The sequence below is a fragment of the Arvicanthis niloticus genome, chromosome 4 (assembly GCF_011762505.2).
Source record: "Arvicanthis niloticus isolate mArvNil1 chromosome 4, mArvNil1.pat.X, whole genome shotgun sequence".
In the NCBI taxonomy this organism is placed as follows: domain Eukaryota; kingdom Metazoa; phylum Chordata; class Mammalia; order Rodentia; family Muridae; genus Arvicanthis; species Arvicanthis niloticus.
In genome coordinates, this window is record NC_047661.1 from 59,510,873 (window position 1) to 59,537,111 (window position 26,239).

Here is a 26,239-nt window from a genome sequence, read left to right on the forward strand (position 1 = left end):
GAAAACAAAACGTCCAATGATACAAGAAAATATATATATATAGTTTTCCTGTGGTTCATATCAGGATCCTTTAGTAAGACCATAAGTGTGAGAAAAGAGGAAATGTGAGAGAAAAGGAAGCAATTTTTATTAAAATGGAAACCTGAAAAAAATATACTACTTCCATAGCTAATTAAAACTTCATTTTTAAGCCAGATGTGGAGGTGCCTGTCCTCAGTTTAAGGCTAGCCTAGGCTACATAGTAAGACTTGTCTAAAGAACTTAGGAACCTATTCTTACATATCATATTGAACATGTATCAGAAAGTCATGGTCAGAAGGAGAATGAGGCAGGGGATCATCGTGCCAAAAGCATGGCTTTATGACTCTGACCTATCGCAGAGAGCATTGTCCACCACAGCAAAGAACAACAGAAGGAATCTTTTAATTGCAACTTTAAGTCTTCATGGACCAAGCCAACCCAAAGGAGAGCTAATAAAGAGCCCTGAACGGCAAGAAGAAAGCCTCAGGGAGTGTGATCTATCGTCACCTTAGAAGCAAGACACCCACAGCCAGCCATACATATTACATAGACATGGTGGAACTCCTCCTTGCAAGCATAGGCATTGTGGCTCTTTATTCCCCCAAATGTCTTAAGAGCTGCAAAGACAACCACCATCCTATGTCCAAGAACTTAGCTGCACCAAGATGGTGAGCATCCTTGGACATCAGACAGGCTGGAAACCCCTAAATGTAAGTGTTGATACCTCTAGTATTTAAGAGAAAACCATGTGATATATATATATATATATATTTATTCATGAGTGGCTAGCATGGTCACAGCGTCAGGCTACGGACAGGCTCCACTTCCCTGTGCAGTGTTACCTTGGCAGAGGCAGCTCCACTTCCAAGGACCCTTCAGTCCTGTCACAACTGTGACCTAGTTCTAGCAGGGCTAAAACACATGCTTCATCATCACTGTCTCCAAGAGCACTATCCAAGCTTTCATTCCTGGGAATGTCTCCTTCGCTCCTGTAGTTGGCCTTACCACTGGCATCCCCATAGGGGACATCTGTAGCAATCAGCAGGCCACCCTGCTGTCTACATCTGTTTGGAATAGGCTCTGATGAAGGTCCTTTGTCGCCTTTTAATTGCACATCTCTAGTCTGTTCCGGTAGTCTCCGGCCACTTCCTGCTGCACAAATAGAATGTGTAAGGGGGCCACCAACTTGGCTAAGCTGTCCCACAGTATGTCCCATGTTGGCTCGGAGGCCTCTGTCCTCAGAGACACCTTCTCCCCCTGAAGAGTGGTCCTGAGGTGTGATGTCCTTTTGAAAATCAGCTTTGAAGGAGCACCCAGAGCCTTGCTGCTCTTGAGTCAGGCCAGTGTCCATGCTAGACCTGGCAGAGGCACTGGCCCCAAGGAAATGTCCAGAGGCCTTCAACCGCTCCTCCATTCTTTTGGTACGGCTTTCAAAGTCAGACTCTGGGGAGATGGAACTTCCAATGTGGAAAGTGACCTTTTCAACAGGAGGATCCTCCTGGGAATGCCTGTCAGGGCAAGGCCAGGCTGCTGAGTGCCCTGTGTGTTTCTTTAGCATCTCCCCATGCAGCTCCGCTTGAAAGGTTTGTTGGTCCATCCTTCTTCTTACCTTGGGCACCTCACAGCTGGGAGGTCTTGGAGAACAATCCTGGACTGCCTCTTGGTCATTCTGTTTGTCCTCACAGACTATGCCTTGAGGTATCCATGAACTGTCAGGTTCTGCCTCTTGGAACCCCATGCTACTGGCCTCAGAATTCTGCTCTGGGCTCTTGCATCTGTTTTTTTCAGGTTTGTGACCCAGTTCACTAGTATTAATGCCTTCTGGGCTCTCAGCTACTACTGTAGTCTCAGGGCTCCTCCTCTCAGTTGTCCCTGGTGGTAAGATTGGCGGTACCAGAGCAGGCTCATTGCTCACTGTAACTACCACATACTCAGACTCTTCCACCTCTCCTTTTTCCAAGGCGGTTACGATCTTGCTCCCATTTATAACCTGGTCATCCTCACTATGATTCCCAGTCCAAGTCAGCTGATTCTCTTGCAGTTCAGAGCAACGGAGAAAGTAGGTCAGAACATAAAGAATGCGTTGGACCAAGTCCTTCTGCTTCCCAATCACCACAGTGCGAGTCAATCTCACTGGGGAGCCTATGGCTCCATAAAGGTCACCTGCAGGGCACAGACAGAAGACAAAGCCCTCAGTGTTAGTATACATGGATATGTCTGCCCTTTACAAAAAAAAAAAAAAAAAAAAAAAAAAAAAAAAAAAAAAAAAAACCAAAAAACAAACAACAACAACAAAAAAAACAGGTAACTTGATTCCCAGCCTCCAACCACTTTTTGACGCACAAGATATAGAATTTCTAGGAACGACCATGCTCCAGTTCCCCTGATACTGGAGAGCAGGTCTGGAAGATAACACAGGCTGTAGCCCAGCATCTAGCTGAGCACACACAGTAGAGCACAGCAGCGGCTCTGTTGGACACACAAGCCCCTCACTGTGCTCAGGTGCTTGCATGCTGGCCCAAGGAAGGCTGAAGCCACTGCTTTGCATAAATGACCAGATGAAGTATGACATACTTGGGTATGTTGCAAATTAGAAATTTTCTTAGGACACTCAAGTGGGGAATCTATGCGGGGGAAGGCTGGGAAGAGTGCTCCACGGTTAAAAGCATGTGCTGTGCTTGTTGAAGATCTAAGTTCAATCCCCAGCACCCACGTTCTCACTGAGCAAGGATTCTCACAATTGTCTGTAACTCTGAAGAGGTCATCTTCTGATCTCCTCAGATACCTGCACTAGCATGCACACACCTCCACACAAATACACAAGCACATACACAGAATTGAAAACAAAGGAAAAATCCTAGGATAGTAAACTTTAAAAGTAAAATGCAAATTCAAGAATTTCCAAACTGATAAGAATTAAATCAATTAAAAACACTTAATGAGGTTAATATGTACAGGATTCTCTTAGAACAGTGATTTATTCTAAGTAGACTCACTTTAATTTATAAAAAATTACATAGTCATGAATAATGAACCTGGAATTTTTCTTTATTTTATATGATATAAAAAAATTCTATAGGACACAAAACATTGTCTTAGTTATATTCTGATAAGTTGGTTAAATGGGCTGATGAGCCAGCTTTGTGTTTAGTGTGAAAGGTGAAAGATTACAGAAGTACTTCAATAGTGCTCACAGAATACACTGAAATAAAGGGTTAAAAGAAACCAATGGAACAGGAAAGGTTAAATTGGGGGTCAGGGAACAGAGGGCAGGGTAGAGAGGGAATATAGGAAAAGATAACTGAAGACCTTTTACAGGGCCTAGAGCCAGTAGGGGCCTGGGGTGAGCGGGGCTGGAGCAAGAGGGAGAGGGGAAGGCAGAGAGGATGAAGACATATGGAAACCAAATACTACAGAAGCTTACACACACACACACACACACACACTCACACACACACATGCACACACATACACAGGCACATAAGTTAAAATGGAGTTACCTACAATAGGGCAGCAGTGTTTCTATCAGATACCACAAGCTATCAAATAGAAATCCCAGAGCCAGGAATGAATTGTTTCCTGATGAGATCCTATAGACCTCACCCCCCACTCCAAACATTACAGACTGTTGCCAATACTCTTAGTTACCCTCCAGAATTTCAGAGTAAGACACTATTGCTGAAGACACCGCATAGAGAACTTAGCTGGTACTTACCTCGAAGCTACAGACCTAGCTGGCTAGCTTTCACAGTGCTAGAAGGTGCTGTGCATGCTAGAGGGAAAAAGACTCATCAATCAGATCCAGCTGAGAACCCTGGGAGCTACAAAAACAGCTGGTCTGGTAAAACATGGCCCCCGGTGTAACAGTGGCACAACTGTCATGAGAGAAACCAATCACTTTCGCTTGGAGTTAAGTCCTAGTCCACAGGCTACAACTCATATCCAGCATAATTATCGGGCTAAGAACCTAGATCTGGACAGGTCACAGGCTGTGGAGAGAACCTGCCACTGTGATTCTGCTAAATGAGCACAGTACTCCTAATGACTTACTGTTACTCCATAGATTAGTGCATCTTCTAAGCCTCATCTGAGAAGCTTCTATTTATTGCATACGGTTATTAGCACAGAGACCCACAACTGACCAAGATACAGAAGAGACGGCAAAAATGCTCAGTTCTAAACAGAACACATATATTGTAGCCTCCTTTTCTCAAGGATCACTGCAGGATAGGGAACAGAAAGAATATAGGAGCCAAAGGCAGTAGATGACTACACAGTGTCGTCTGGACACAGTGGGACAGGCAGCTGCACAAATGAGCTCACAGCAGTCTTGACAAACCAAGTTCCAGCATGATGGTGGAAGTTAAGTATAAAATCCCACCCGAGCTTTGGAGCTATGATTAACTGTCGGCTTCTGTGAAAAGAAGAGACAGTTTTCTCTGAGTATTACCCCTGTTAAGTCAACCAACCATACTCCAGGGCACCATACACTCAAGAATTGCCCAAGAATATTTGGGCAATACAAATTGGTCTTCCTGGGCTTTAAAAATAAAATGAAAAAGGACACAAGGTTAGGTGGGGGAGGGGGAATCTGGAAGCACCAGGAAAGGTGAATATGATCAAAACATGCGAAACTCTCAAAGAACACATTTTTAAAAGTACCATAATGGACCCCCAGACAGAGATGTTAACTTAACACGCTGGCAAGCCAAGGACAGATAAGATTCTGCAGAGTCTTACCAACCTAAAACATAAGTATTGCTTTTGATAATACATATTCCACGACAGGTAAGGAAGGCATTCTTGTCAGATTGACCTAAGACAGGCTCTGGTTTATGCAATAAAAAGGGGGGGATGTGGAGAGCTTTTGGGGCTGCCTGGCAGAATCTGACATTGGCCAAGGACAAGTAATTTCAGGAAGAAATCTAAATCCTAAGCTAGAACAAAGAAGAAATTTCAGGCAGGAATCTAAATCTTAAGCTAGAACAAAGAAGTAGGCTCCAGGCATAAAAATGACTTTGGGCTAGGACAGAGAAGTAGGCTCAGATATTTTGGTCATCCTGATAAGCCCTTAAAAATAGTGATCACAGGAGTGATCATGGGACTCTGTTTATTGCTCTTTGACTATCTGGGTTTATTGTCTTGCTTGTTCCTTGACTATTTGCATCTATTGTAGTGCTAGTTCCTCAACCTAGAACTGACCGTAATACTTGCATGTAATTTAAACAGTATAAAAGCAAAAAAGGAGGAGAGATAAGATAGGGGATTAACGGGGGTGCAGGGGGAGAATGGGGAAATGGGATAACATCTAAAATGTAAATAAATAAAATATCAAATTAAAAAAAAAAGTACCGTTACCTAACTACTAAGTCATCAAGCTCTGTCACTTCATTATATTTGCTATGATAGACAACCAATGTTTACTGAGTGGGTATGTACTTAGGTTAAGTACTTATGTACTTAAGTAAGCTAAGAGCTTAAAGACTACAATCCCTATACAACCGAGCCAGAGTTAGAAAAGATTAAAAAATTAACCAGAAGGTTGAAAGCCACCAATGCTGGAAGGGGAGCTTCATATATGAGAGGCAATGCTCAATGACGGTTACAAGGAAGAACGTGGGAAGTCAAGACTCAGCTGAGGAATGCATCCATAGAGACACAGGAAGCCACAGGTTAGAGACAACTAAAATTAGTAGACTGAGGTCTCAAGAGACTGTGAGAATGAACAGGAAGTTTTCTCTCTAGGGAACCATAAGGAAGTTTGTCCTTCACAGAGTTTTCCCTAGCACACAGCTTCCAAGACCATTTAAAGAGCAAGACAGAAATAATAATAATTTTCTCTATAAAAGGACAGGACTGAAGGCTAAGGGAGCCTCAGCATGTAAGAAGCCATCCTGGACTTCAGAGTAACAGCTCAGAAGTCTAGTGAGATGCTATGGTTTGGCCTGAGAAAACTGCCTCAGCACTGGCTGATGCCATGCCTTCTTTCTGATCCTGTCTCCCCAGGTTCCAGCACATTAGTCACTTCAGGATTCATGGGTGTTTCTGTGACTGCAGCCTCCATGTTACTACCACATACAAGCTGGTCCTGGTGGTGTGCGTCTTGGTCCCAGGTACTACAGAAGCTGAGGAAAGAGGATCGTGAGTCTAAGACCAGCACAGGCTATACAGTGAGTTCCAGGCCAGCCTAGACTACATACAGTGACTCTGTCACAAGTATGAAACAAACAAGCAACACTTCCCACCCCTAAATACACAGATGTAAAGATTTTATCAGATGGCTTGAGTCTTATATACTTTGGTATATATTTTAAATTAATTTTCTGAGTGTTGGAGCAGCACAGTCTATGGCTTTTCATGTAAACAGGGTATACAAACAAGGCTTCACTGATCATAAAGAAGGGTTTTTCATGTAACTAGCGCACAGCAGCAAAACTAGAAAAGAGGCACAAAGTCCCTTATGCAGGGGAAGGGTTCAAAATCTTCCATAAAAAATGGAAAATGGGGAGTCTTTAGAAAAAGAAGATACTACATTTGTAAACAAAATGGATGAAAAGGGAAGACACTGTTGAGTAAAGGCTAGGGAAATAACTCAGCAAGAGTGTCTACAAGCCAGAGGACCTAAGTTCACTTCCCAGTGACCACAGGAAGCCAGGTATAGCCACATGTGCTTGTACCCAAACTGCTGGTGAACAGAGAATTCCAGGTTTGGTGAGAAAGCCCTTCTCAAGGGAACAAGGCAGATGGCAAAAGTATTGACATGGTTGTATGCACCTGCACAGGTCTGTGTAGACATATGTATGCATGCATGCACAAGCCTGAACTAAAAGGCATGGTAAAGGTCAGGTAAAGCTAGATGATAGTTACCATCAGAATCAAGGTGGGCAACATTTTCTATAGTTATAGGAGGGGAAACAGATGTATGCTTTCGTGTTGGATTAGATTTACAAGTATTTATTACCTTGTTCTTTTTTGCCAGAAAATAACTAATTGCTGGAAAGAGTATAATGCTCTGAAACACAGAGATACGTTTCATTCAGACCTCCTGAAGAGTTTCTTTCCTTGTCCATACAATGGAAAACTCACAAGGGTCTTACGTATGAGAAGTACCATGTTTGTGATAGCCAAGTCTAATGTTCATATAATCCTTGGACGCTGATGAAGATCAGATCTCATCAAGGTGGAGAAAAAGGGATGGCCTGTTTAAAATAGGTCACATGGGATTACTCATCCTGAGGAGGAGAAACAAGAGGAATGAAGAAGAATGATGTATACAGCTCATGTCTGTGGACTCCTTCAAGCATGGTGATATGCACACAGTAGGGATTCTGGGAAGAGGGAGAGAAACTGGAGCAGAAATAGATTTTAATACAAGGACTCCCCAAAACGTAAACTTCATGAGAGACATAGGTCTGTTCATCTAAGAAGGTCAGTGAATGCCAACTATGAAAATCCAAGGAAAACCTAAGTAAAAGTAGACACCCTGAAGCTGAACTGTCAAAAGCCAAAGGCAAAAAGGCTACCTTGAAGGCAGCAGGAAAAATCCCACTCATCACAAGCACAGGTTTCTCACCCACAGCAACAGACGCCGCCACATCCTAAAACTCACATTTTACAGAACTTATGTGCGAGTCCTTCTGTTTCTATCCTGCTATCCTGTTGAAATTCTTTTCCAACCCACTAATGGCTACCAAAGGCCACTGGTGGGTGAAATCTCTAATGTGGAAATCTTTGTGCACAGTGCCCACGGGGGCAAAGGCACCAGATCACTGCACTCCTAGGAGCAATTCCTTGAGCGTGGAGAGAGATTGCACTGAGTGTCTCTGCTCAGGGGGCTGAGATACCATACAGGTGAGAAGAGAAGTACAGACTGTCTCAGTGAGTCCTCAGTAACATGGGCAAATCATTCATGATAGAACCATTTTATTACTTAGGAACTAAATTAAAATCACATCTGCATTGCTGTTTAGCCCCAAGAGCTTATATTTTCCTGCCTACTGTAGCACATAGAAAATAACCGTAATTTAAGTACATTCTGTCTAATCACAGAAATGCTTTCATCATTTGTGATAATGGAAACTCAGTCGCTCACACTTGTCTTTATAAGGCTGTTAGATGCCTTCTCTGTGCAAGGCTTCATTCCCTCCTCAAACTACTCTGACCAACACCCAGTCCCCAGAGGGGACTTCTCAGGAAGAGAGCTGAAGACCTTCAGGGGCGTATGATCTCCAATGAAAAGCAACAAGCAAGCCCACAGGAAGGGATTTTGCCTTATTATGGTGAACACAAGGAGTCGGTGTCTTCTGGTTAGCTCAGTACCACAGGAGAAGCATCCCGAAGTCTAAATGCATGTATCTAATTAAATGCATGCTGCTTAATTACCACTGTTTGAAAGTCAACTCTGCAGTAGGACATGGTGTATTTCCTTAATGTCCAGCCTATTCCTCTCCAGCAGTAAATACTACACTTTAAAAAAAATTATTTTCCCCAAATGAGAACAGCAATGTATGTTCTCAGGTCTACTCAACCATGAGCAAGGGGGCAAGTTTGGGACTGTTCATTGTACCAAGTATAAAAATATAAAGCATTGTCTTTTTTTTTTTTGAGCCTTGGTTAAATAGCCCAGACTGCCCTACCACTCTTAATCCTCCTGCCTCAGCCTCCCAAGTCCTGAGATTGCAATCATTTGTAGTCACTTCCAGTCTAACTTTTCCTATCCACAAATTCTTTAGTTCATTCATTAAAGACACGCCTATTACTTACCCTATGAGACTTGTATCTTCTTTTGTGTCTTGTGGGCACAAGGACAAGAAAGTCCATTTCCTGCTATAAACTAAGGGCGACAGGCAGGAATGAGACTTTCATTTGAGAGTATGTATCCTTGTGTTGTGGTGTCAGCTTTCATTACAGCTTCTGAAACCCTGGTTTTAGGCTACAGTGCTTTCCCCCAGCCCGCTGCTTTCCCTAGCAATTACCATTTGAAGATTCCTGCAAGTAAGCCTTCTCTCTATAAATGCCTCACAATGTAGTTTCAGGAGCAGCATCCAGAGCAATGGTGACTGGTGCAAGTGACTGCATGTCACAGCAAACACAAGTCCTGACCCCATCCCATCTGACATGTGTGGAGTACTTATCTGGCCACATACAAAGCCCCAGGTTCTACTGTTAACATATAGAAAGAAGAGGCACAGGAACGCTGAGTGACTGCCTTCAGAAACGAAGGAAACAATAGGCCTCTGGTTCCCAGATTCCTTGCACACTCTTATCTAAGCACTAGGGTGTTGTCAAAAGACCTGATCAAGGATCAACCTTGTTCACCAGGAAGCTGACTACTGAGGCTTGAATAGCTGTGACTCAACTCTGAGTTCCAGCACAGGGGTGGGCCAGAATGTTATGTGATCATACCTTGTCATTCTAATGCTAGCTAAAAACAAGGCCTCATAAAACAAGATATGTAACCCCAGGCTCTCCCATGCAGTAGAGTCCTACACCAACCCATATACACATATGGGTTGAGAAGTAACACTACCATCAAGTGCAAGGACCAAGTGACAGATAAGACATGGGATCTATGGCACAGTCAGAGCAGTCGTGAGATGTAAGTGTGCCACCTTCCTCTGGTCTTGTCTCCCCAGCCACTCCAACAACAGCTCTCACTCCTTTTCTTGCTCCTCTTCCCACTGACATTTGCCAACATTTAAAGACATTTTGATGGTTACAACTCTATGAAGACAGGGGTTGTACTACCATCTAGTGAATGGAGGCCAGGAATACAGCTGAAAAACCTGTATGATATGAGACAGCCCTCCCCTGCCCTATCACAACCTGACCACAAAAAATTATCTGCGCAGCTGTGCACGCCTTTAATCCCAGCACTTGGGATGCAGAGGCAGGCGGATTTCTGAGTTCGAGGCCAGCCTGGTCTACAGAGTGAGTTCCAGGACAGCCAGGGCTATACAGAGAAACCCTGTCTCAAAAAGAAAAAAAAAAAAAATCTGCGCAGTCAGTAGTTACAGAAACCAAGATAGGGTGAACAGCCTTCGTGGGTGTGGAGAACTCAGTTTACCTACAAGATCTCAAAAGAGCAGAACAAAGGTACCAGCAAGGGAAAGAAATGAGGAGAGGAGCCTGCCTGCAAGGCTCCTTATTCCTGCAAAAGACAATCTTTGAGTGACTTGGTTAGAAAGCCAGTACAAGCTACAAATTTCCAGCACATTTCTTTTCCTATCTCATCAGACACTTTCTCTGAACAGTAAAACAGGTACTAACCCAGCTGTGCCCAGAGAGGATTATATGGATGTGTTTTGGCCAGCATGTTCACTGACTGAGAGGTACGCTTCTCCGAGAAGGCTTTAATGGGAGGGTGGTCAACAGGCATGACAGTTGGTACCCAGGCCAGGTGGTAGGTTAATACCGCAGTCAGTAAGGCAGCAAAAAACCTTGAAAAAACAGAATACCAGATTAGTCAAATACAGGACAAAGCATGTCCTGCATAGAACATGCACTGGCTCAGGATTGGTCCATAAGTTTCAAGAGGGTTATACTTACTGGTTTTTGTTGACTTGTTCAATCAGAAGTATAAATTCCTTGAGAAACCGCTGGCAAAGTTGGTTTTTTTCCAAGGTATTTGACATCATGGTAAGCCATACTGGTTCAGCTATCCTTGGAACAGAATATAAGTTCCAGATAGTCCCTCTACAGGAGAGAGAAGGGACAAACTGCAATAAATAGTTACTGTGGGTATCTTAGTATCAATGGACAAAGCTGAACACTGCAATTTAGATCTATGTACTCCTTAAGGAATTCAAAAATAAATGAACAGAGGTTGGAAAACTATAACTCACACAAATCTGATTGCTACCATTTTTTGTAAATAAAGTTTTATTGGGACCCAGAAATGTCCATTTATTTTTGCATTATCTATTGAGTGCTTCTGCGGGACAATGGCAAAGTTAGGTGGCAGTGTAGAAACCCTTAGGAGAAAAAGCACACCATCCCTAACATAAAACATTCATCTAGAAAATAATGTATGAGGGTATAGCCCAGTGATATTGTACCTGCCTATCATGCACATGGCTCTGGGCTTGATCTCAAACACTGCACACACACACACACACACAAAAATAATATAAAAGGTTAAAAAAAAATCAGTGTTCTTTTTAAGAATTTATAATTATTTTTAAAATTTATTTTTAAATTAGTTTAAGGGTATCATACAGTCATTTTTAGGTGCTATTTATTTTGCTTTTGTGATAGTGAGAATTAAATCCTGGTCTTTTTCATCAAGCACTCATCACTGAGTTACATTCCCAGCTCCACACAGCATTCTTATGGTAAAGAAATATAGATCAAGAGCTGGTAATAGCAGTAATCCCAGCACTTAGGAGACAGAGGCAGAAGAACCATGAGTGTGAGGCAGCCACAACCACAGAGTAAGACTGCATCTAGAATTAGGTGGAGTGGGGCACACACAGATATGCAGGACAGAAAAAGCACATGCTCTGTTAAAAACGAGATTGCTAGGTGACTCAGCTCTACTGGTTTCTAGTTAAAGTGGTGGCTTTCTAAATCAAACACCCATCTTGGTTTAGATAAGAAGCTACACAATGGCTCTTCCTCACTAACACATGCCAACTTCTAGTGCAGATACATACGTACTTAATGGTACGATGAGGATAAGGATCCAGGCATGGCAGGCTCTGTTATAAGCTACACGGCTCACATGTGTTTTTCCAGAGTGTGAAAACTTACTCAGACTCTCCATGGGATAAAGAAAAAATCAGCCCTGAATGAATAACACAGATCTCTTCCAAATCCAGACCACGCAAGCATGCTCAGACTAGACTATGTACTGGGTGCCTAAAGTGATTGGGACAGAACACAAGCCTACCATGGCAAAAACAGAAAACAAAAAACTTCACACTTCCCCAAATAGCATTTACTGAGTTAAGAAACTCTAACTCCATAACTAGACAAGTGCAGACATCAAAAGATGTCAGGGACCCATCCTCAATGAATAAATCTATATCACAGCTGTCCACATGTGGTCTGGGATTGTTATGGAAGAGGAGTGGAAAGACTGCAAGTGCCTGATACCAGTGACAGTGAAATAGTCTCTCCTAGAAATGGCTGCACAGGCAAGAGCAGAACAGCGGCAATATCAATGGGCATATATATTAACACTAAAGAGAAAAAAAGACTCCCTGCCCGGAACACTGGTTCCTTCCAGTCTGGGCCAGAGCACTGAGCAGATCTTGGGTGGCAGCTCGGTCCCCAACATCCAAGAACCCAGAGGAAGCAGGGATCCCAGGCGATCGAACTCAGGCAGTATCTTAGGTAAGCAGACAGCAGTGCCTACCCTAAACAGGGAGTAACTGGGAACCAAAAGGACCCAGGAAGTCACTCCTGGCCTGGAACACTGGTTCCTTCCAGTCTGGGCCAGAGCACTGAGCAGATCTTGGGTGGCAGCTCGGTCCCCAACATCCAAGGACCCAGAGGAAGCAGGGATCCCAGGCGATCGAACTCAGGCAGTATCTTAGGTAAGCAGACAGCAGGGCCTGCCCTAAACAGGGAGTAACTGGGAACCAAAAGGACCCAGGAAGTCACTCCTGGCCTGGAACACTGGTTCCTTCCAGTCTGGGCCAGAGCACTGAGCAGATCTTGGGTGGCAGCTCTGCCCCCAACATCCAAGAACCCAGAGGAAGCAGGGATCCCAGGCGCTCTAACTTGGACAGTGTCTTAGAAACTAGTTCTCAGATCTGAGGCCTGGATCAGACCTCTGCCAGGTCTGCTGTTGTGTGGACCCCGGATTCCACCTGAGACATACTGGAAGATCCACTCAATCCAGAGCCACAGAAGAACAAATGAACTCAGAGCTTCAGACAACATATCCTGAGATATTCTAGAGGAGACACTGCACCCAGAACAGCAGACACCTAGCTGGACTACTGCCTTGGAGGCACCATATCCTGAGGCATCCTAGAGGTACCACTGTAATCAGTGCAGCTGGAAAAGATCACAGAGACATCTGGACCCCTAGGAGATCAGACACAAGCTAGATAACTAGAAAGACAGGCTTCAGTCAGAGACAGCAAGTACAGGCAGCACTAGAGTTAACCAGATGGCAAAAGGCAAGAGCAAGAACGTAAGCAACAGAAACCAAAATTACATGGCATCATCAGAACCCAGCTCCCCCATCAGAGCAAGCCCTGAACACCCCATCACACCAGAAAAGCAGGAATCAGAATTAAAATCACTTCTCATGATGATGATAGAGGGCTTTAAGAAAGACATAAATAACACTCTCAAAGAACTTAAGGAGAGCACTGGTAGACAGATAGAAACCCTTAAAGAGGAAACACAAAAATCCCTTAAGGAATTGCAAGAAAATGCAACCAAACGGGAAAAGGAATTAAACAGAACCATGCAGGATCTAAAAATGGAAGTAGAAACAATAAAGAAATTACAAAGGGACAATACCCTGGAGATAGAAAACCTAAAAAAAGATCAGGAGTCATAGACACAAGTATCACCAACAGAATACAAGAGATGGAAGAGAGAATCTCATGTGCAGAAGATACCATGGAAAACATTGACACAACTGTCAAAGAAAATGCAAAATACAAAAAGCTACTAACCCAAAATATACAAGAAATCCAAGACACAATGAGAAGGCCAAACCTAAGGATAATAGGTATAGATGAGGGGAAGACTCCCAACTTAAAGGACCAGTAAATATCCTCAACAAAATTATAGAGGAAAACTTCCCTAACCTAAAGAAAGAGATGTCCATAAATATACAAGAAGCCTACAGAACTCCAAATAGTTTAGACCAGAAAAAAAAAATACTTCCCGCCATATAATAGTCAAAACATCAAATGTACAAAACAAAGAAAAAATACTAAAAGCAGTAAGGGAAAAAGGCAAAGTAACATATAAAGGCAGACCTATAAGAATTACACCAGACTTCTCACCAGAGACCATAAAAGCCAGAAGATCCTGGACCGATATCATACAGACCCTAAGAGAACACAAATGCCAGCCCAGACTACTATACCTAGCAAAACTCTCAATCATTATTGATGGAGAAACCGAAATATTCCACGACAAATCCAAATTTACACAGTATCTCAACACAAATCCAGTACTTCAAAGAATAATTGGTGGAAAACTCCAACACAAGGAGGGAAACTACAACCTAGAAAAAGCAAGAAAGTAATCTTCCAAAAACCCCAAAAGAAGAGAGTTACACAAACATATCTCCACGGATGTTAGCCCAAAAGCTTGGATTAGTGAAGACTCAACCCACAGACCACATGAAGCTCATGAAGAAGGAAGACCAAGAGGGGATGCCTCAGTTCTACTTAGAACGAGAAACAAAAATGCTCAAGGGAGCAAATAGGGAAACAAAACATGGAACAGAAACTGAAGGAGGGGCCATCAGGAGACCATTCCACCTGGGTATTCACCCCATGTATAGCCACCTAAGCTAAACACTGTTGTGGATGGCTGGAAGTGCATAATGTGAGGAACACGATATAGCTGTCTCCTTAGAGGTCAGCCAAAGACTGACACACTCAGAGGACGATGCTCAGTTAACCACTGATATCATCAGGGGTTTCCCAGTGGAGAACTTAGTGAGAGGACTGAAGGAGCAGAAAGGGTTAGTGACCCCAGGTGGAAAGCAACAATACCAAACAACCAGAGCCCCCTAGGGTCTAAACCACCAGCCTGGGAACACATAGGGAGGGACCCAAGACTCCAGAGGTATATGTAGGGGAGGATGGCCCTGTCGGACATAGGTGGGAGAGGAGTTTCTTGGTCCCATAAAAAAATGAACACACAGTGGGGGGGGGGGAATGTGAGGGCGGGGAGGGGATAGTGAGGGGGGTAGGTGCAGTCACTGCCTCATAGAAGCATGAGGAGGGGGATGGGATAGGAGGTTTCTGGGTGGTGGGAGGAAGTAGGGTAAGGGGATAAAATCTGAAACGGAAATACTACAACCAATTTTAACAAGCAGGAAAAAAAAAGTCTTCAGAACCAACATCTTTAAAAAAAAAAAATGTCAGCCCCCTGGGGGTGGGAAATTTTTTTCTCTTGATACTAAAACTTGTTCTGAGAATTGTATATTGCAGAATACACAGCCTTGGTGTATCTACTCATCAAGCTAGCTGAGCAGACCTGCCCAAACCTCTGATGTCCTGGAATTCCATCTGGATTCAGTGAAGACACAGCATCAGAGGCTTATCAACTTACTCTTCCCCCCACCCCTCTTCTAAAATCTCAACGCCCTTAATCAGCTTGAAGAAGTTAAAGAAGAGTCAGCGCCCCTATTCCCTGAGCTTGGGGACTAATGTGGTTAATAATGGTCTGTCTTTCTAGGGACAAGTAGTGGTTTTGTTGGAACAGGGGGGATTAGCTAGGACTTATTGCATAGCCATAACCTATTGGTAGAAATCTGTATAATTATAATCAAGATGAAGTTATAATTTCTTAAATGGTACAAAATTTACTTTGATCTCAAATTTAAGGTTTTCATTGGTACGAGCCTCTTATTAATATAAAAATGAGATGAATATTGATATGCTCATGGGCATTGTGCCTGTATAACACATGTAGGAATACAATGCCTAGACCCAGCCCTTTTTTAACTTTTGTAACTGATTTGGGACGGTTAACCTATGAGTTAAGGGACTATAGCAAATTCATATTTTTGAGTTTATTGTTAGGGTGTTTTCCATATTTTATTTAGAAATAGCTGAGAGGAGTGAACAGACAACAGTCTAGGTTACCTTACATGGATAGTTGGTTTTCAAAACATCAGAAGTCCATAGAACTGACGCTACAAATATTTATATATTAATGTTCATATTGATTAGAGACCTGTCTGCTCCTGACAGCTTCCTGTCGTGGATTCTAAGAAGAAATTGAGCATCCTTGGAGTTACTCCAGTTGTGTGGTAACAGCCACTAGGCAAGAATTGCCTCTCTCCATCTACAGACAAATTACTGTCCAGAAAAGGACACACATGCAGAATAGTCGACTGATTATATCTGCCTAGACAGAGTAATCAGTCCTTAATAATCCTGCATCACCAAGGTCTGTCAGATGATTCTGGGCCAGAAGGCTGAAGATTTGATGCTCCAACGTTCGGTAGTATAGGGGCTTTTCAGGTGTTCAGAGGTCTCTATAAATTGGCTAAGTTTTAGAAGCTATGCTTTGTGCTTCCCACAATTATAGTTAACTCAGTCATTCTGGATTTCTGACGAGGTTGAAAACTTATAGCTATTTACCGTAAGAGAAAAGATTTGAGTGGATGGTCGTCAGCTGACATTCATCCTAAAGCCAGGTTCAGAACTAAATGTTTTAGTTAGGATAGATGACAGAGGTGCTGGTTAGTCAACAAAAGGATGGACGGGGTACTAGGACTATCTTGTACCTCACTGGTACAAATTGGCATAATTATGCTCTAATTGTATTTTGAGAGAAAAGTTTCATTTTAACAGGAAGGGTGATGTGTAGGAGGAGCTAAGGTAGGAGGAGTACTGAGAGGAGTAAGGAGTAAGGAGAGGAGGAGAAGAAGGAGAGGAGAAGCTAGGTGATGAAAGAGAGAAAGAGGGGGGAGACAGGGAGGCAGATATTCATGTATCTCCACCAGTCAAAGATAGTTGTTATATCTAGGTTGGTCAGTGGGTTACATCTCTGATTGAACAATTCCAAACTTATAACGCTTATGATTAACATTATTTTTAAAAAAATGTATAAATGCAAAAAGGAAAAGGGGGCATGGGATAGGGGTTTTCTAAGGGCGGGGGAATGGGGAAAGGGGATGGCATCTGAAGTGTAAATAAAATATCTAATAAAAAAATAAAAAAATTAAAAAAGAAAGAAAGAAAGAAGACAGAAAGAAAGAAAGAAAGAAACAAAGAAAGAAAGAAAATATCCTGGGGTCCCACCCTAAACTAAAAACTATAGGCAACCGTGACTACTGGGAGAAGGAGAGTTAGTCTCCTCTTCTAGTGATGAGCCTGCTTATTGTTTGTCCATTGCAGAGTGATCATCCCTGAAAGCATTTACACAAAAGCAAACTCAGCAAGCCGTACTTATATATTTGTGTATATCTGCATGTAACAATAGCGGTCTATCAATATAAGAGTGTAGGGGTGAGGAAAGAGATGTGAGAGAGGTTGTAAAGAGGGTACCTGGGAGGGGTAAAAGTCATATTATTCTATTTCAATTAAAAACATACCTATAAAAACAGTAGCAGTGAAGATGATTATAGTAGCAAGGTCTAGGATGTACCTACAAAATTCATGTCTTGGCTGGGCATGGTGGCATACACCTTTAATCCCAGCATTTGGGAGGCAGAAACAGGTGGATCTCTGTGAGTCCGAGGCCAGCTTGGTCTACATACTGAGTTCCAGGACAGCTAGGGCTATGCACTGAAAATGTGTCTCGAAAACAAACAACCAAAATAAAACAAAATAAAATTCATGTCTCTAAATATTAGTACATTATTTTGTCTGTTTCTGGAAGGGCTCACTGTCAAAATAAGTGTAAACTCTTCTATATATATAATCTCTTGATTTTTATTTTCAAGTTTTTACCTCTGAAAGATTAGTACTGTAATTAGATTAGCATCCAGACTTTCAAGCATAAGTCAGCTCTGAATGTGACCACAGCAGGATGACAGTGCTGCCCTCAACGGAGACAGCTTACTCAACACCTTCAAGGCATGCATCAAATGAAACAACCTAAGCAGTCCCTTATCTATAGCTGGAGGTCAGAAACGGTAGTAAGTTTGCTTCAAGCAGCATTGAGCTCATCAGCAAAAAAATGTTAGAATGTTCTAGGAACTGTAATTATTTTTTAACCCCTCAGCTATTTGGTACACTGCTTTCCAGTGAGATTCCATTCCCTGTTAAGAGACTGGCTCTGAGAAACTCAGATGAGCACAGTCTGGGGAGACCCCATGTGAGAGCAGATCACCCTGCTAACCACACTCTGTGGGCAGGGAGTACAGAATACCAGTGCCCACTGACGACTGGTGGAGCTCTAGATCAGTTAGAAACTGCTTACACCGTCAGAGAAGGGGCATCGGATGATTCATCATCCAGGCCACGATGTGTACCACAGCACTGCACGTGCACTAGATGCGGCCTGACAAATGAGAGCCAGGTCTCCACTACATGCACATATTTTCTCCATGTGCTCAGGGCACAGGCAGCACCCTTGAACCCCACTTTTAACATTTGTAGAAAGGATAAAAAGGCTTTGTCCCTGAAGTTTATGGGATGATAGATATAAGATCATGGAACTGACTACAAGACATCTTTAAAATTAGTTTTCAGTTCATTCTGATGAAAACCATCCCATTAAGCCAGACATGGTAATGCACACCTTAATCCCAGCACTCAGGAGGCAGAGGCAAGAGGATCTCTAGGAGTTTGAAGCCAGCTTAGACTAATAGGCAGTTCCAGGCCAGCCAGGACTACATAGTGAAACCCCATCTCAAAATAAACACAAAACAAAACAACAATCCCTACCCCAAGAACACAACAAACAAAAAATTAATCCCATTAAGACCTGTTAGACACAGTGAGGCTTTACTTACCTGCTCTCATGGGTGGGGACACTAAGATAACTAAATAGTGCCAGTCCCCCAATTCTTTTAAGACACAGCCTTGTGGCAGCTGATCAGAGTACTGCTCCTCACTTCCTGCTGGATTTCAAACCTTGAACTTTACCTGAATTCTCCCAGTGCTTCCATCAGACGGCTCACATAGAACTGGACACGAAGACTTGATTCAGAGATCTTCCTACAGGAGATCATGGCCTTCGTGAAAGAGAGTGAGGCAGGTTACTCTCTATGAGGAAATTCTTCTATAACTGACCTGCTGACTCACTAATGAATAATGATGCTATAAGACATTTAAAACCCTGATGGTAATGACATTTTCCCTCATCAAAAAGGAGTAACTTCCTTTCCTACATCAACCTGGTCTCTAGCCTTAAAACTCCTGCAGGTCATCATACCAGGACATGTTTTGACTGCCTCATGCAGACCATCTCCCACATAATCTCTCCCCTACTGGCCAGCAGGTCGCAGTCATATTGCCTTTCATTTCCTTATTTAAGTGTTTGCCTGGAATGGAGCCCGAGCCTTGCACCCCGACCTCTTACCTTTTCAATTGCACTCTTCAGCCTGTTCATGTGAGATTCAAACAGAGGGAAATGGGAGAAGAAGAAGTCCTGGAAATCCCGCTGTGCTGCCTCTCTTTCACACAAGGAAAAGATGATGCTGATGGCGATTTTCTTCCTTCTAACTATGGCTGGATTAGAGCTACACGTCTCTTCAGCCAAGCTAAATGTCTCATCAGTTGACCTGAGGGAAAGTTAGGTTTGAAAAGTGGCCATGTATCAGTGAGTCGCTGAAAGTAAGCTGTTTTGTCATGAGATGATACTCAGGGTGCTTGTGCAGAATACTGAGAACTTAGCAGGCCAGCTATCTACCTCCAACTCATTCTCTTACTCCTTCATCATGAAAACCAAGAAGATATCCACTTACCACATTACACATCTTACACACTCTCATCTTACCATCCAAAGAAACTCAGACAAAAGCCAGTAGCAGTTTAAACATTTGATTCTCACTCTTTTGACTGCATTTAGGAGTGGGTGACAACAGTTCAATCAAAACACAGGTTCTAGCTGGAGAGGTACTCATGGGGTAAACGTCTTTGCTTCCTTGCACAAGCCCAGTCACCTGAGCTCCATCTCTGAGAGTCACTGAAAAGGCTAATGTGGCAGCACACAGCCGCAATCCCAGAATTCCCACTGTAACAGGCAGGGACAGAAGAATTGGTGGTGGGATACTCACTGGCCTGCTAGCCTAGAATATGATACAGGAGAAACAAGAGAAACCCTGCCTCAACTAGGTGGAAGGCAAGAACTGAGTCCTGAAAGTTGTCCACAGGGCTCTCTGGAACATGTGTGCCCTAGAATATAAAACAAACAACAAACAACAAACAAACAAATGAAACACAAGCCCTTGTTTTTTGTTGATACATAAGAGCAGATAAGAGACTCGGAAAACAGGTCCTGTGGCGTATTCCTGCTTCACATTCACTGGCACCATCCCCAAGGCTATTAAAACCAGCAGATGAAGTAACTCCTCTAAATGCTCTGATGAAGCCATGTGATTAACTGACTGAGCACTCTGGGAAATCCACTAAGCAGAAAGGCTCAACTCTCTTCTGATATAGTCAAAAGACTCTGCTTTTGTAATAAAAGAATTACAGAGCCAATAGGTTCTTAATATCCATCTCAGGAATAATACAATTATGGTTAAACCATGACTCTTATTTAAATGCTATGAAGAGTCAGGAGAGCTACCACAATAGCTATTAACAGCAAGAGGGAAAATAAAAAAATTGCAATCCCAGCAGCTCAAGAGGCTGAGGTAGACAGGCTGAAGATATAGGTTTGAAGTCAAGTCCAAAGACAGACTTGGGATAGTGAGACCCTGTTTCAAAAACAACAACAAAAAGAATAACAAAATGTTCTTCAGTGTGGTAATGTAAAGCTTGCCTCTTCATTGAATGTTCTATTTCTCTTTTTTCTCTAAAGTAAAGCACTCGTATCATCCCATTCCTCCTCAAACCAAGGTAGACTTTTACATTCAAACTGTGATCAACACTGGGCTATCTTATTCATCTCCATCTCTACCCTGTAAACGATGGTCAACTCGGCTATCAGTTTTAGAACAGCAGAGAGTGCCACCTGCTGAATCGCTGTAAAACTTTCCTAGCTGAACAGAGACCAGATTTTACTGTCTTTATACACATGTCTACCAACATCTAAAGCCACAGGACTTCAGTCTGTAGTCCTGGACGACTATCCACACCGAAACAAATCAGGTCACAGAGAATCCTAATCATCTGTTAAGTATTATTCCACAACAAAGAATGCTTGAGAATGGTTCAAAGAATCCAATTGTATAGCCAGATACCTTTTCACACTCTCTCCAGGTCCAGGTATGATGCACAAGTTGTTTTTAAGTACAGAAACTGAAGCAGTGCTTGCCTGGGGACAGAAAGCTCTCAGAATGATTCTAGAATTATAACCCAAGATGCTGTCTTTGCCAGTCCAGGCTCTTGTATATCAACAGGGATGCTCACCCTGGCTGACACATCAGCTCCAGCTTATGCTGTTGAATGCTCTGTGATAGATGCAGAACCACAGGGAAGATCTGGAAGCACTCAGGTAAGTTGGTGGGTTTCAAGACAGACAGACAGACAGACAGACACACACACACACACACACACACACACACACACACACACACACCATGGCTTTGTAACCAGTCACAGTTTTCAGTGCCAGGTCTCCATTCAGCTTGTTATTTAGATTTCAGAGGCATAAGCTTAGAAACGCAGGATAGTCAGGGTTATGTAGAAACCATGTCTCAAAAATGTTTTTTTTTTTTTTTTAATTTTGTATGTGTATGTGTATGTGGTTTGTGTATATAAGCCACATTACATACCTGGAACTCACAGGGAAACTTCCTAGGCTCTCTTCTTCCACTGTATGGATCCTGAGATCAAACTCAGGTCATTAAGTTTGGCAGCGGGTGCCTTTAACCTTTAACCAAAGAGCCATTTTAAGAGCCCAAATTTTGGTTTTTTGAGACAGTGTCTATGGGTAGCTCAGGACACAACTTGCCCTACATCTATCTCCCAAGTGCTAGGATTATACATATGCACCACTAATGCTTTATTTGTTGTATAGCAAACTCGGCCTGACCACCTGACTCGCTCATCTGGTTTTATTATCCTAGCACCACCAAGGCTGAACCTGTTTCCATCCTAATGCTCATGAGAAAAATCTGCTGGAACCCAGCAAATATACTCTAGCACATGTCTGATGAGGGCAGAGACTTGTCCTCCACCCTGACTCCACAATCTCACCACTCCACTGAAGTCCACTCACCAAAGAGCAGCAGCTCAGTGAAGGACCAGCTGTACTCTTTGCATGTTGCTCTCTAGGGTTTTGAGAAACCAGAAGAGATGCCCCAACTCTCGATGGCCAGCTTATCTTTCTACGGGGCTCCTCATCAGCCCCCATGAGGCCCCACCACTGTGCTTCTCCCCCCTTCCTTCGTTCCTATGTATTCCACACCTTCATGGTGTTTATCGTGTACCGGTCTTCCTTGACACCTGTTTACTGGAGCATTAACTACATCACATCAGCACAAGTACAGGCTTGACTCATCTTCACAGATTCTCTCAAACGTGATGACTACTAGGCAATTTACAAACTCAATTAATTGACACAAATAGTTCAGTGATGTGAAAATTCCATTGAAATGTTTTGAGATACAAAAACAAGGGCCTGGATGCTACTGGTGTAGCATCAAATGCATGTTCTGTCCAGAACTGAAAAAACTTCAGGTTCAAAAACAAACTGAAATCAAGGTAGGAAAGAACTTGAGGCTATCTCTATGAATACTCACATTCATACCTGTTTAGTGTAAGAATCTAAGTGCCACAAAGGAACCCTGCTTCAAATGTCACATTGGAATCGTAACCAGGGAAGACATTTATCTCACCTTTCTTGCTTATAGAGCATATTCTCACCACATTTAGCACCTACACTGCACAGCTATCCAGGCATTTCCAGTATCTTCTAAATAAAAATATGGCCTGCCTACCTAAGTTTTAATTTACTATCGCCTTAAACAATTTAACATGTAAACTTCAGGCTAAGCTGGAGCTAATCACAAGGTTTCAGGTCTTCTTGCCCTGACAACAGGCAAAGGATAAGCCTGTCAGTTTCCATAAGCTGTTTCCACTAGCACTTTCCTTAGCCAGAGGAAACAAGTAACTCACCTCCTTGGAAAGATGCCATTTTCCAAACTCGTTGTCTGACTTCGAAGCCAGCGGCGCTGGTAACTGCTGGAGGAGGGTGTAGAGGAGCTCGGAGATGGGAAGGGTGTGATCAGAAGGCTGCTCAGTGACGCTGCAGGGCAGTACATTGCAAAAGTCAAAGTCCAGCTTGAGTCCTTACAACGCACACTACGATGCACAGTACCACGGAGCTGTACATCTACAATGGATTCCATAGTCTGGGGGCACTACTCAGAACCCACAGGAAAACCTAGGCTTGCTAGTATGTACTTGTTTTCCTGGCACTGGGAAGGAAGGAATAGGAGAACCCCTGGGGTTCACTGGCCAGTCATCATAACCAAATCAGAAATGTCCATGTCCCAGGGAAAGACTCTACCTCAGAAAGCAAATGATACCCAAGGACACATGCTTATACATTTGCACATACATGTTTACTCACTCACCCCTCCCACAAATGAATGAATAAACAAATAATAAATATATACAGGCATGGTAGTACAGCACTAAAGATGCAGGAGCAGGAGGATCGTGAGATCTAGGCCACCTTAGCTATGTAATTTTGAGTCTCAGGAATTCTGAGCTACATAGCCTCCTTATAATCAACCTCCAGAAAGAGTGGAAAATGGTAAATTTTATGTAATGTGTATTTCAACATCACAAACACACACACACACACACACACACACACACACACACACACAGAGTGAGAATTTTGACTTCTTTAAAAACAGAAATGTTATCTGACTATGTTTTCATTTTAATTTCAGGTATGGAATACACGGCTACTTCAGACTGTCCACAGCCGCTGACTATGATTTGTTGTGTGCTCTGGCAGGGACAGGATTCTGCCAGCTGAAGATAGTTTATGTTTGGAATTCTGGGGACTCTTAAGAGGGTATAAAAATGTCAGAGCCACAAAAGGCTGGGGAGGCTGTTCTTCCCTTGCTGCTGAGGTTTGTGAACTGGTTGTGAGCAAAGAGAAAGAAGAAATTGGATATTCTGACCACAAAGATCAACATTGCCCTAAGGAAGTCAATGCCCCTAATCAGAAGGAGGTAGTCTAATGATACAGATGCCTCCTTTCTCCTCTAACCTTTTTCCCCTACCTAGTGTTGGGTTGGAAGGGTAGAGAAGGCTGGTAGGAAAAGGCTGGTACTAAAGTAGCCAAAAGTACAATCATACACACGCACACGCACACACCCTAAATTTTTTGCCAATCACATCCAACCAGCAGAGGGAGACTAAAATTTCTCTCTTCCAAAAGTTTCTGCAGATAAATGTTGGGAGCCGACTTTTAGCAGAAAGTGGCTATCAGTTTTGCAGCCATCTTGAGCCATATACCCTGATGTGAGACTTGTTTTTCAGCAGCCTACAACAGCTGAAGCACACTCTGATATCCCACTTATTTTGTTTTCCTGTTTACTGCCCCCAGCTGCAAGGTGCACGTGGTAGCCACGCCTGCAAGGCATGCGTTCCAGTACTGTCCACGTGCTATCCACGCCATACATGCCTGTAAGGCGCACGTGGTATCCAAGCCTGCAAGGTGCATGTGCTATCCACGCTATAGACGTGTAAGGCTTACATCATATCCACACCTGCAAGGCACGTGGTATCCATGAGCCTACAAGGCACGTGGCAAAAGCGTATAAATACCCCAGATTTCCCTTCAATAGACGAGACTTGATCAGAACCTCTGTCTTGTCTCCATTCTTCGAGTCTCTCCCTCTCCCTCTCCCTCTCCCTCTCCCTCTCCCTCTCCCTCTCCCTCTCCCTCTCCCTCTCCCTCTCCCTCTCCCTCTCCCTCTCCCTCTCCCTCTCCCTCTTCCCCTCCCCCTTCCCCTCCCCCTCCTCCCTCCCGGTAGACCCTGACCGGCAGCTTGGGCCGGGGGAAACAGTGGCCGCCAAGCGTGGAGTGGAAAGGGCCGCAACAGATAAGTGGGGGAAAAAAAAAACCACACAGGTTTTTTTGGTTTTTTGTTTTTCTTTTCTTTTTTTGGACCCAGTGCTGGGATTACAGATGCATAGCACCATGCTAGAGGAATAAGAATCCTAGCCTACCCACATCCAGCCACCTACTATTCTTAGTCACACGGATTCCTAAACCACAAACCTGCAGATATAACCAGTGCACACAATCAGGCTTTACACTATAAATACAAAGGAATCCTTCCCTTGGCGTATGCACTGCAGATCTCTAAAAACATAGCCCATGTATACAGGCTATGTCAGCATATTACAAAGCTTACTTACATGTATTTTTTTTTCCCTTTGGCCTATTTCTTCACTCTCTTTTTGGAGGTAAAACTTATGCAAAGTAACCAATTCATCCTTGTGAGACTTCCCCTCTCCTGATCCTCTTTTCTTCCTTTCTCTTCTCTTCTCTTCTCTTCTCTTCTCTTCTCTTCTCTTCTCTTCTCTTTCTTTCATCCATTCTTTTTTATTTTGTTTTCTGAGACCAGCTATAGGTAACTGTGGCTCTCCTGGAACTCACTATGTAGACCAGGCTGGCCTCAAACTCACAAAGAGATCCACCTGTCTCTGCCTCCATGGTACTGGGATTAAAGACATGTGCCACCATGCACAGCCTCTGACCCTCATTTTCAAATACAGAAAATTAATAAACATTAAATTAACAAACATTAAATTCATAAACATAATTAATAAAATTAATTATAGGCAATACATTTTAAGACTACAAAGTGGCTTTAAAGTTTCAGAAGGTCCTCTAAGCTATGCTTGGTGTCATGGGCCTGTAACACCAGCTATTCAGGAGACTGAACTGGCCTGTAACACCAGCTATTCAGGAGGCTGGACTACTAGAGAGAGAAGTTCAAGATTTGCCTGTCTCAAAGGAGGCTGGGGATACAGTTTAGCAGCACAAAACTTGCCTAGCATGAGGCAGGTCTGCATCACTGGTAAAACAAGTAAATCTTCAAAAGCATCATATAAGTTTTACCCTTGAAAAGACCCTTGAATTAAAACACCATGTTTCAAAATATCCTGAAGTTTCTGAACTAGCTACGACACAAAACTCTAGAGCAGCTACACTGGTAGCTGATATCCTTCAAACTGATATCCCAAGCTGAGGCAAGACAGAAAGAGGAAACTTATGGGGACACAGAAAGGGAGAGGAGCTTCTTGCCAGCTCAGCATTGAGAATCCCAGCACTCGGGAAGCAGATCTCCGTGAGTTTGAGGCCAGCCTGGTGTACAGAGCAAATTCCAGGACATCCAGGGCTATGTAGAGAGACCCTATCTCAAAAAACCAAACCAAATCAAAAAACCCCACAATTTACATTTGCTTGCAGGACT

The 26,239-nt window shown here is 43.1% G+C and overlaps 1 protein-coding gene across 5 annotated transcripts in view; it reads right to left on the reverse strand.

Moving 5' to 3' along the window:
* Fnip2 (folliculin interacting protein 2) overlaps positions 1 to 26,239 on the reverse strand; it is a 114,792-nt gene that overhangs the window by 27,317 nt on the left and 61,236 nt on the right. For 4 of the 5 annotated variants that reach the window (XM_034499675.2, XM_034499674.2, XM_076932551.1 and 1 more), the window contains 6 exons: positions 22,911 to 23,040; positions 19,204 to 19,405; positions 18,768 to 18,856; positions 10,570 to 10,716; positions 10,291 to 10,460; positions 864 to 2,184 (listed from right to left, as the gene is read on the reverse strand). In XM_034499675.2, coding sequence (XP_034355566.1) covers positions 864 to 2,184; positions 10,291 to 10,460; positions 10,570 to 10,716; positions 18,768 to 18,856; positions 19,204 to 19,405; positions 22,911 to 23,040 — 2,059 coding nt within the window. The remainder of the gene's footprint in view (positions 1 to 863; positions 2,185 to 10,290; positions 10,461 to 10,569; positions 10,717 to 18,767; positions 18,857 to 19,203; positions 19,406 to 22,910; positions 23,041 to 26,239) is intronic. The other variant, XM_076932550.1, reaches the window with a different exon arrangement.